Genomic DNA, 13,053 nt, shown 5'->3' on the forward strand with positions numbered 1-13,053 from the left:
ATAGCTGACCATTCTACGGTCGAGTTATCGAGCTACCGAGAAACAAAATGAGATTAGATTCCCTAGAGTTCTATTCTCGTACTCAACCAATCCCTCTAGTTAAATTAATTTATCATAATAGACTTTTCTTATATTTTTTAATTTATGATACAGATAATGTCATACATCTATTTAAAACTATTAAAATGAATTATTTCAAACTTCAAAGAACTATAATGAATATAAGGGTTTTTTTTTTTTTTTTTACAAAACTCCCCTCCTAATAATTTGATAAGACATTTTAGACCAAATCAAAAAATCAAAAAGAATAGACGTGTGATGATGTTGTTCACACTCACAAATTTGGCTTCTTTTCTCACCTGGGCCCATTACTCAAAACCAACACCACAAAAATTATGCAAGCCCAAAATTATTCGTAACCACAAAAATTAATAATTCACTCTTATTATTCTTAAACCCACACACTCATTTCTCATGCAATACCCATAATCTTCCCATCTCTCCAATCTTATCACTTTCCCCACCATGGGATGCACCTCCTCCAAAAGCGTCGACGTCTCCCCCGCCGGAGTCTACCGCCCTCCGCCGTCCAGCTTCGCCGTCTTCGACATCAACTCCATCGAAGAGCCGTGGCTCAAGTCATGCGAGCCACCGGAATTATCTGGGAAGAAGCAGCCCTCTCATCAGTTGCCAGCCACCATTCTAGAGAAGCTCAACTCCATTGAAGATGCACCTCGCACGTGGGAAGAGGTCAGCAAGGCGCTGGAGGACATCAAACCCAAGCTCAAACCAGTCGATCCTCCGCCACCGGCTCAAGATCATATCCCCGCCGCCGAGGGAGGAGAATCTGTACCACCACCACCACCACCACCCAAGAACTTGACTTTTCACACGCTCGAAGAGCTGGAAGCCAAGATCTCTCCAAAAGAACCAAAACCCACTCATGAATCGAAGAAATTCAGCGAATCACGAAAAGGGATCAATCTTCCAGACGTCTCCAAGTCGCTGAAGGACAATATTTTCATAAAGATAGACAAATTAGAGCGAGAAAAGGAAGGCAAGGCGGCGGGTTTCGTGAAGCGTGATCCCTTAGCCGACTTCGAAGAGAGATGCCCACCCGACGGATCAGACGCCGTCGTGCTCTACACGACGTCCATAGGCGGCGTGCGGCGCACTTACGAGGATTGCAACATAGTCAGGACACTGATGGAGACGCACAGGATCGTGTTCGACGAGAGGGACGTATCGTTACACGGCGGATTCTTGAACGAACTGAAGGAACTATTGGGCGAGGGAGTTAGTGTTCCGAGGCTGTTCGTGAAGGGGAGATACCTGGGCGGAGTGGAGGAAGTTGTGCATTTGAACGAAACGGGTCGGCTGCCGAGGATACTGAACTGGGCTCGCGTGGAGAGAGGGGTGGGTAGGCTGGGCTGCGAGGGCTGCGGCGGCGCCAGGTTCGTTCCATGCTTGGACTGCGGTGGAAGCTGCAAGATTGTGGTGGAGGGGAACAAGGAGAGGTGTGGGGTTTGTAATGAGAATGGATTGGTCCAATGCCCCGCATGCATTTGATCACCCCATCCCATCACTTTCATTTTGTGTTTTATTACATATTATATATGGTGTGTGCATGATTTGTAATTTCATGTTTGTGAATTTGGGGGTCGACGTGACGTAGATGTGGCGTTATTGTATCATATTATCAACGATAAAAAAAAATGATTAATTAAAATTATAGAAAATAGAAACGTACTTTCAAGATTTAGTGTGAGTGACCAAATTTTACATGTGGTATGCTTGGCTATATATGGCATACGGCAGTGGGGTGTCTTGATCATGGAGCTTGAATTTATGGTGCAAAAACAATTTCTATCACATGGCTCTGAATGTAACATCATATGCTTAATAAGCTAAATTGGACTTATATATCTATAGATCTTCAACTATTAAATTTAATTAATCTGCGAAAATGATTCATAACTAATAATCACACGGAGGCTCTCAATAAAAAAAATATATATATATTTTGCTTGATGGAGGTAATTGTATTTATAAAGTTAATTAGGTGGAAAAGTTGTATATAACTCGTTTTCGTTTTTATAATATTTGTTTACACTTCGTTCATATTTTAAAATATTGTGATGATAGTAATTAATATCAATATTACGTATCAAAAGATGTAATATTAGCTATTAATATAAAGTAGAAATTCCAAACGGAGAAGCAGATCATGACTTTCAAGTAAAAATATTCTGTTTTCTTGCTAGTGTTTTGTTCTATTCGGCCCGGCCCATGTACCATTTTTACTCACGGCCTATAAGTTTATTGTTTCTGGCGGCCCAATTTATCCATTGAATAGTTTTTAATATCATGTAATTAAAAATTGATGCTATTAAATTTTGGCGAAACAAAAGTTAAAGTCCTTCCATGTGTACAATTATGACGAGATTAAAGAAGTCTGTGCTTGCATGAATGTATTTAGTTTGGAAATAGATTTAATACGAGGAAGTATTAATCGACTCATGCATTTTCAATGACATTAATTTTAAATGTATTTGAAATTCATCACAATTATTTTTAAAATTATATAATGTGACGTGCGAGTACGACTAGAGGTGCAAACGAATCGAGCCGGTTTGTGAGCTTTACGAGTCTGCTCGATAAATATTTGATTCGTATTGAACTTATCGAACTCGAGCCGAATTCGAACATGTTCGAACTTTTTTTCGAACCGATCTCGAGCCAAAATTATTCTGTTCGGTAGTTCGCGAATAATTCGTGAGCCTTAATATTTAAGTAATATAATATAATTATATAATACATATATATACATTTCGAATTTTTTTGAATATTTCGAGCTTTTCGAACCATAATATCCGAGCAATACTAGTTCACGAATAGATTCGAATGTTTCGAGCCGAACTCGAACTCGAATTTCATTTCGAGCCGAGCTCGAGCCAAAATATTTGAAATTATCGAGCTCGAACTCGAATATACTCTTATCGAACCGAATTCGAGCTTTAAAATTTTACCATTATTCGGCTCGATTCGGTTCGTTTGCACCCCGACGTGCGACCAATATGAGATAATTCACTTCAATATTTTTCTTCGTCCAAGCAAATCAAATAATTTGAAATTTACTTGAGCAAAATCTAATAGTTGAGATGATATGTCGAATGTCAATTTTATTATATATATCGATCCATTGTTTTCATTAGTGGTGTTGGAGAATAATATCCGATGCCATTTTATTATTGTTTCATTAATACCAGTTGAATATATATTCGCTAGTATTAAAAAAAACTTTAACAATTTTCTAAAAATAAAAAAAACAAACAAACAAACAATCTTAAACAAAATTTAAGATAGCTAGGTGGGGCTACCAGTTGCGTCTATACAAAGGCGTATTAATTGGCATGCATTGATTGGCGACAAATAATTAGAAAAAGTAGTTAGAAAGTAGTTAAAACTATTCATAGAGACTGTGTTACATAGCTAGAGCTAGCGGCCAACCAATTTTCTTTTCTTGAAATAATTATCTTTGCTAGTATTGCATATATGTCATAAACGTATTAGCCATGGGAAAGATAATCAAAACTCTATAATACGCATTTCCTAGAGAAAAATTGCAGTAATCGTCGCATTTGTTCATTAAACCATTGATTACAGCATGTCAACAGAAGCTGCGGATTCTCCAACACAATTAATTTTCCAAGAAAACCCAAGAAACCTTCATTGTTAACTCCTTCGATCGAAGTTCAAACAACTATACTTTCTTGGGCTGTTTACCTTATATTATAGTTCGTAAGTTTGGTTTGAGGGGGGGGTTCTGTTTTGGGTTTTAGATCGGGGAAAAAGATGGCCTCCATCAATGCTTTTGCGTCTTCTTCTGGTTTGGTCTGCAAGAAGAGCCAAGAATCATCAGGGAGAAGTGGTGTTCCTTTTTTTCAGTATAATGGGCTTAGAGCTGCTGAAACTTTGCAGATGGGGTTAAATAAGTTTGAGGCCAAGGGGTTTACTTCCACTTCTGGTAATTTTGATTATATTGTCATTGTATTGATGCGGGTTTTTGCTGGTTTGTCCATTTTCATGGAGTTCTTCAAACTTCCATTAGCCAAGTAATCTTTGATCGATACTTATTTTGAATGATATATGCTAATATTGCTTTCTTCATTCGTGTTGTATTAGTGTCTCGATCGATCTCATGTATTTATATTCGTCGCACTTTTGCATCATAGTTTGAATTGTTGATCGAATTTATAATCTCCCCTCGGCAGCAAGATGCGGAAGAATTAAGGCTGTGGCTTCTCCAACAACTTCAGCTCCCAGAAGAGAAACGGATCCAACGAAAAGGATTGTCATTACTGGAATGGGTCTCGTCTCGGTTTTTGGGAACGACGTTGATACATTCTACAACAAACTTCTTGAAGGAACAAGTGGCATCTCCCCTATAGACCGGTTCGATGCTTCAGAGTACTCTGTTAGATTCGGAGGCCAGATTCGTGGTTTCTCTTCATCGGGCTACATTGATGGAAAAAATGATCGACGCCTCGATGATTGCTGGAGATATGGTTTGGTTGCTGGCAAGAAAGCCCTTGACGATGCTAACCTCGGGAAACAAGTTCTTGAAACTGTGAGTATTTTTCAAGAGTGAAATTGTGAAATTCATTAAGCTATATATAATGGCCCAATTTCCATGTTCTGCTGGTGACTTGTGTAACATTTCTCCTTCATGTGTCTTAGATGGACAAGACGAGAATAGGAGTGGTGGTGGGATCGGGGATTGGTGGCATTTCTGCTTTTAGTTCTGGAATTGAATCCTTGGTACTGAAGGGATATAAGAAAATGTCTCCTTTTTTCATTCCTTATTCGATCTCCAACATGGGGTCGGCATTATTGGCTATAGATACCGGCTTGATGGGGCCAAATTACTCTATTTCAACTGCTTGCGCTACAGCAAACTACTGCTTCTACGCGGCAGCAAATCATATTAGAAGAGGCGAGGCAGATATAATGGTGGCTGGAGGGACTGAAGCGCCGATCATACCAAGTGGAGTTGGAGGTTTCATTGCTTGTAGAGCATTGTCTCAAAGAAATGACGCTCCACAGACGGCTTCAAGACCATGGGACAAAAACCGTGATGGTTTTGTTATCGGTGAAGGTTCCGGTGTACTGGTAAGAACTCGGTCAGTTTTTGCACCTTCGTGTATGTTGAAGAGTCGGTTTTTTCACTACTTTGTACAGCCGCTGCTCGTTTTTACAAAGTATCAGACGTCAGAAGTTATAACTTACTCTTAAAAGGATCACTCGTTCAGTTCATGGATTATAAAATCTTGTCCAGATCATGGAAAGCTTGGATCATGCAATGAAACGAGGAGCAAATATCATTGCTGAATACCTGGGAGGTGCTGTAACCTGTGATGCTCACCACATGACCGATCCTCGTTCAGACGGACTTGGGTCTCGTCTTGCATAGTCAAGAGTTTGAAAGATGCAGGGGTTGCCCCCGAAGAGGTGATCACCATATGGTATTTTGATGAAGATTGAATTAATCAGATTCTTGAATATAAAGAAAGATCTGAAATTTGCAAATTTCAGGTTAACTATGTAAATGCTCATGCAACATCAACTCTAGCGGGAGATCTTGCTGAAGTCAATGCCATCAAAGAAGTTTTCAAGGATACCTCCGAGATCAAGATGAATGGTACCAAGGTGAAAATCTTTTTTCTGTAACTATCCATGTAACATGAAATAATCTATCTTTATTTTCTGCCGTCTAAGTTTTTATTTTTCCTATTTTCTTGATTCAGTCGATGATTGGACATGGGCTGGGAGCCGCGGGAGGACTTGAAGCAATAGTCACCATTCAAGCAATCAACACGGGCTGGTTACATCCTACGATCAATCAATATGTAAAGCTAGAAAACACAACTACTTGATGAAGTTTTATGCACCTTTTGTACATGTTTGTCCTAAATTTCACTCTGTCTCCGTTTAGGATTTGGAACCTGATGTCACAATAGACACCGTCCCGAATGTAAAGAAACAACATGAAGTAAACGTCGGTACGTGTTCTTATCCTTAGCTCTGCCGTCTGCGCCACTGGCAGCATGGGAGGAGGGCTGTCAAGGGTGGTGGACACCCCCCCCTGCACCTGCTTTTTTACAATTTTATTATGGGCGTGTTTTCGCATTCACTAAACTTTTCAGCTTTAGTGAGATGAGATAACTTCTGCTTCCTGCGCCGAATATTTACTCATTTTCCATGCACATATATCTTTACAAAAACTTGCAATGCAGCCTTTTATAACCTTGAAATTTAAATCCCTGCAGCCATATCCAACTCATTCGGCTTTGGCGGGCACAATTCTGTGGTCGTGTTTGCGCCATTCAAGCCTTAATTGAAAGAATCTGATCACAGAAGTTGTTCCATTTTCAAGTTTTCCTCCATATATACCAAGGTATACATATATTCAAAGGGAAGTACTATTATTTAGAACGAGAAGATATCTAGCATCATGAAGAACGCGGGATCCCACTAGCTACTACTTCTGTTAAGATTCATCTGAGAGAGCACATGCATTATGTATCGACGAATAAAACTGTAATATTGCTTTTTATTTTCTGAATGTTCTGCTAATAACAAAGTTTTCTTGCAAGAAGCGAATATTGTCCTGTCTGAAAAATCTTTCTTTATTTAAGGGATTGTTGTGAAAGTTAGAAATTTTAGATGGTTCAGCGATCATTTTTTCACTAAATCAATTAGTGCGTGCCTAAATGCTTAAATCCGAAATATGAATTCTGCTGCGACAAACGTATCAGGTCGGCGAACCCAAGTACCTGAAATCGTGCTGAGTTTTTTTTTTTTTGTTAAAACTAACCGTTTAAAGAAAAAAAAAAACACACACGCTTATCGGAAAATTCGATTCTACCCCGGGATAAAACGTCATTGGATAGGTGGAATTATTTTATTAGTTCATATCATGTGGACCTCGCATGATTGAGTTGGGCCCACATGATATGAACTAATTAGTGAGCTCCACCTACCCCTGGGTATTGTATTTGAGGAAATGAATTTGAAAATATATACGGATTAGGTATTATTGCTTGCAATTAAATAATATTATCAATTATTAATCTACATCTTATGTAAGTATTATAAATTAGAATAAATTTGAAATGACATTATTATTGAATTAACTTGAAATCCGTTACAATTAAAATAAATATTATATCTCTTCAATTTTATTAAGGCTGAGAAGTGGATAGTAACTTTTTTTGGTCCGTTGGTATGACAATAGTAACTATTTTTGGTTCGTTGGTATGACAAATTTGAAATTTCAAATATCATTTTTTTTCTTCAAACAATTTGGATATTGATTGAATCACCCAGCAAGTTTATTTCAAATTTAAAAAGAAAAATTGTTAATATACACGCATCGTATGTGCCATCGAAACTGGTGTTTATATAAACATGAAAGAGGTAATTAAAAAAAACTGAAAGAGGTAAAATTTAAGTTTTATGGTATTATTTTTTTATACAACAATAATACATTTGAAAACTCGATCCATTGTCACCGTTACTTTGTTTAACATTAAATAAATATAAATATATTGGAAATTATATATTAAAATTAGATTGAAAATTATTGTGATGGTGATGTGATGATATTTTAATTTTTGATTATGTAATGGATGACATATTTATTTTTGGACATTTCTCAATTGAGGATCTATAAATAGACCTCAACATTTGTGAAGAAATAACACAAGTTTAGAGAGAAGATTTTATAAGTGTTTGGTTTGATATATATTTTGAGTTTTAGAGTTTTTTAGTTTTTACCATAAATTTGTACTTTTCACAACACGTTATCAGCACGATCGCTCGAAGGTTCTCTATAATTTTCGACGCTCCAAAACACAAAGAGAAGACAAAAATATTTAACAAGTAAGTATATTTATTTTATTGTTTATTTATTTGTTGTGTATATATTTAATATATAATATCATGTTATTATCAGACATTATAAAAAAAATAAGTTTTTTAAAAAAACTTGTTATAAATCCTGGGAGTATGTTAAGACGACATCCCACACTCCCAGTAAGGGATACGATAAGTATAAAAGCCTCTAAGATTTTTAAATAATAACGTGATATGATTATACATTATTGCTTATATAATTTTATTGTGTAATTATATTTGTATAATTTTATGTTATTATATAAGAGGCTATCTATGACACCGACCTTATAATAATGTGATATGATTATACATTACTGCTTATATAATTTTATTGTCTAATTATATTTGTATAATTTCATGTTATTATATAAGATGTTGTCTATGACACTGACCTTATAATAACGTGATATGATATATATTTATTATGTATATATACTAACTATATCAATATATAATTTCATGTTATTATATAAGAGGTTGTCTAGGACACTGATCTTATAATAACGTGATATGATAAATATTTTATTGCGTTTATTCAATTATGATTATCATTATATGCATCACATGATTATCATGAATTTTTATTCAACACATACTCGATTTTTTCTTACCCTCAACGGTAACAAACGACTAGTTTTTGCCCTATAAATATGTTCACTCAAACTCATTTTCAATCACACCAATTCACTCTTTTTCTCAAAATAATTTCTCCTCGATTTTTCGAAGATGAAGATGATGGCATTTATAAGGCTATTTTTCATAACGACTATGATCATCATGCTCACGAGTCTTGTACTCACCAGCGATTTTCCACCACATATTTTTTTTCTATTTGTACACGCACTTGTAATCTTCGTTATTTCATTATTTTGTATTGTCGTACTAATAGAAATTAACTAATAAAATGCATTGTTATTTTTCTAGTACCACCATGTCAAATTTGGCAAAGATTGAATTCATTCGATATCACTAGAAAGAATTATATGCCATGGACTCTCGATGTAGAGATGCATCTTGAGTCATTGGGTCTAAGTGATACCATCAAAGAAAATAATATATCATCCTCACAAGAAAATGCAAAGTCTATGATTTTCTTACGTAGACATCTTGATGAAGGATTGAAATGTGAGTATCTCACAGAAAAAGACCCAATGATTTTATGAAAATAGCTGAAAGACAGATTTGAGCATATAAGGGAAGTTATACACCCGACCGCCCGTGATGAATGTAATACGTTGAGATTCCAAGACTTTAAAAAAGTCAGTGATTACAATTCTGCGATGTATCGAATAGTCTCGCAATTGAAATTTTGTGGGCATGTTGTTACTGAGATGGAAATGCTTGAAAAAATATTTTCCACATTCCACGCATCAAATATAACTCTACAACAATAGTATAGAGTGCGTGAATTTTCGAGATATTCTGAACTCATCGCATGTCTTCTTGTGGCGGAAAAGAACAATGAATTGTTAGTAAGAAATCATCAATCCCGACCCACTGGTTCAACGGCATTTTCAGAAGCAAATGTCGTAATTAAAAATAAAAACCAAAATCAAAGGCATAGACAATATTTTGGTCGTGGACGAGGTCGAGGAAGTGAGCGTGGACGTGGACGTAAAAATTATCGCGGTCGTGGTCGTGGTCGTGGCCGTGGATATGAAAATAATCGAGATAGTTATTTCAATAACTCATCTCAAAAGAACGTCACGAACCACCCACCAAAAAGGCAGCATGAAAATACGAGTGAAAATGAAAATCACTCAAAAAGATCTGAGGGTGTTTGTTATAGATGTGGCACTCCAGGACATTGGTCACATATTTGTCGAACCCCTGAGCACCTATGCAAGCTCTATAAAAAATCGACAAAGGGGAAAGAAAAAGAGACCGATTTTATTGAAAAAAGTGACCATTTAATTGATTCAACTAGTTTCAATGCTGCAGATTTTTTGAATGATTTCGAAGACATTAATTAAAAGATTGGTGGGACTAGATTGTAACAAATTTGTATTTTTCATGCATTCTTGTATTATAAAGCATGTTATATTTTGCATTTGTATTGTACTTAATTTTTCTTTATTGCATTTTTGTGAAGTTTGATATGGAAAATGCTATGAGCAAACATGGAAATAATATCATGGAAATTTTCATGCCGGATAGTGGTACAACGCACATTATTCTGCGAGATGAAAAATATTTCATGGAAATAAAACCAACAAAAACAATGGTGAATACCATATCAGGTCTTGTAGACTTGATTGAAGGTTGTGGTAAAGCACAGTTTTTGTTACCAAATGGTGCAAAATTTCGGATAAATGATGCTTTATATTCACCACAATCGAAAAGAAATTTGTTGAGTTTTATTGACATATATTCTCATAGATATGATACTGAGACGATAACTGATGGAAATCAGAAATATATGTGTCTTACCACATATAAATCAGGAAAGAAATATGTGGTTGAAAAATTATCAATGCTCCCTACTGGATTGCTTTATACACATATAAGGTCAATCAAATCAAATATGGTGGTTAATAATTATTCAATATTAACCAATTGGCATGATCGATTGGGACATTCTGGTTCAACAATGATGCGAAGAATTATTGAAAATACACATGGTCATCCATTGAAAGACCAAAAGATCTTTCAGAATAATAAGTTTCAATGTAAAGCATGTTCTCTTGAAAAACTTATTATAAGACCATCACCAGCTAAAATCCAAATAGAATCACTCATATTTCTTGAACGTATTCAGGGTAATATTTGTGGGCCAATTCATCCACCATGTGGACCATTTCGATATTTTATGGTATTGATCGATGCCGCCAGCAGATGGTCCACATGTATGCTTATTGTCAACTCGAAATGTGGCATTTGCAAGATTAATGGCTCAAATAATAAAATTGCGGAATCAATTTCCCGATTATACAATCAAAAAAATAAGACTTGATAATGCTGGAGAATTTACTTCCCAAACTTTCAATGACTATTGTAAGTCAATGGGAATTACTGTTGAACATCATGTTGCTCATGTTCATACACAGAATGGATTAGCTGAATCATTGATTAAACGTCTACAACTGATTGCTAGACCAATGATTATGAAAACAAAACTCCCTATTTCTATATGGGGACATGCAATTTTACATGCTGCGGCATTAATTTGCATCAGACCAAGTGCATATCATAAATTCTTCCCATTGCAACTTGCATTTGGTAAAGAACCAAATATTTCTCATCTGAGAATTTTTGGATGTATGGTGTATGTGCCTATTGCACCGCTTCAACGATAAAAAATGGGTCCTCAAAGAAAAATCGATATTTATATCGGTTATGATAGTCCATCAATCATTCGATATCTTGAGCCTCAGACAGGCGATGTGTTTACAGCACGCTTTGCTGATTGTCATTTTAATGAAGAAATCTTTCCAATGTTAGGGGAAGAAAAGAAACACATCGAAAAGAAAATCACATGGTATGTACCATCATTGTTACATTTGGATCCAATGACCAAACAATGTGAGAAAGATGTACAACAAATTGTGCACTTGCAAAGAATTGCAAATCAAATTCCATATGCATTTGCAGACACAAAAGGGGTAACAAAATCATATATACATGTTGTAAAAGCCCCTGCTCGAATTGAAATTCCAAAGAAATAAATTGAAGACACTCATGATGTCATAAAAAGCTTGAAGCGTGGAAGGCCAGTCGGTTCCAAGGATAAAAATCCTCGAAAAAAAAGGCATAGAGAAACACGATGATCATAAAATAGAAAATGGTGTTCTAGAAAAAACACCTGATGATGAAAATATTCAGTCAGAACCACAAACTGACGAGAAACGTGAAATCTCTATCAATTATATTAATACTGGAAAAATATGGAACCGAAAAGATATAGAAGATATTGATGAGATATTTTTTTATAATGTGGCATGTGACATCATAAATAAAATGAGGATCATGAACCAAAATCTTTTGGAGAATGTAAAACTCGTCATGATTGGGCCAAATGGAAAGATACCATCCAGGTTGAATTGCATTCGCTAAATAAACGTAATATTTTTGGACCTATAGTTCTCACACCTAAAGGTGTAAAACCTGTTGGATACAGATGGATTTTTATTCGAAAGTGAAATGAGAAAATGAAATAGCAAGATATAAAGCTAGACTTGTTGCACAAGTTTTTTCTCAAAGGCCTGAATTGATTATGAAGAAATGTATTATCCTGTTATGGATGCAATTATGTTTCGATATTTGATTAGTTTGGCCGTGTCTGAAAATTTGAAAATGTGTCTTATGAATGTTGTTACAGCTTACTTATACGGATCACTTGATAGTGATATATACATGAAAATCCCTGAAGGATTTAAGATGTCTGAAACACAAAGTTCAAAACCCAGAGAATTTTATTCTGTAAAATTGCAAAGATCATTATATGGGTTGAAGCAACCGAATGTGGTATAATCGGCTAAGTGAGCACTTGATGAAAAAGGGATATGTAAATGATCCAATATGCCCTTGTGTTTTCATCAAGAAAATAACATCCGGATGTGTAATTATTGTTGTATATGTTGATGATTTAAATATCATTGGAACGAATAAAGAAATTCAAGAAGTTATGATGTACTTGAAAAAAGAATTCGAAATGAAGGATCTTGGAAAACCAAGTGTTGTTTGGGTTTGCAAATTGAACAAAAAGAATGTGGAATTTTTGTTCACCAGACAAATTATACAGAAAAGATCCTTAAATGTTTTAATATGGATAAATCAAATCCATTAAGTACTCCAATGGTTGTAAGATCATTAAACATAGAAAAAAGATCCATTTCGTCCATGTGAAGATGATGAAATTATTCTTGGTCCAGAAGTACCATATCTAAGTGTCATTGGTGCCCTTATGTATCTTGCAAATTGCACTAGACCTGATATATCTTTTACTGTAAATTTATTAGCAAGATTCAGTTCATATCCAACAAAGTGGCACTGGAATGAAATTAAACATATATTCCGTTATCTACAAGAAACGACAGATTTGGGACTTTTGTACTAAAAAAACAACAATCAAAGTATCATTGGTTATGCTGATGC

At 35.4% G+C, this 13,053-nt stretch overlaps 1 protein-coding gene and 1 pseudogene across 1 annotated transcript; both read left to right on the plus strand.

Annotated features, from left to right (window-relative positions):
* The first annotated feature begins 466 nt into the window (after positions 1-466).
* LOC140872793 (uncharacterized) lies at positions 467-1,756 on the plus strand. Its single transcript, XM_073275678.1, has one exon. The coding sequence runs from the start codon at positions 526-528 to the stop codon at positions 1,567-1,569; it is 1,044 nt and encodes a 347-aa protein (XP_073131779.1). The 5' UTR covers positions 467-525; the 3' UTR covers positions 1,570-1,756.
* Positions 1,757-3,523: 1,767 nt separating this feature from the next.
* Positions 3,524-6,692, plus strand: LOC140872753 (3-oxoacyl-[acyl-carrier-protein] synthase I, chloroplastic-like; annotated as a pseudogene).
* The last annotated feature ends 6,361 nt before the right edge of the window (positions 6,693-13,053 follow it).

Source organism: Henckelia pumila, unplaced genomic scaffold, assembly GCF_033568475.1.
Source record: "Henckelia pumila isolate YLH828 unplaced genomic scaffold, ASM3356847v2 CTG_477:::fragment_1, whole genome shotgun sequence".
NCBI lineage: Eukaryota > Viridiplantae > Streptophyta > Magnoliopsida > Lamiales > Gesneriaceae > Henckelia > Henckelia pumila.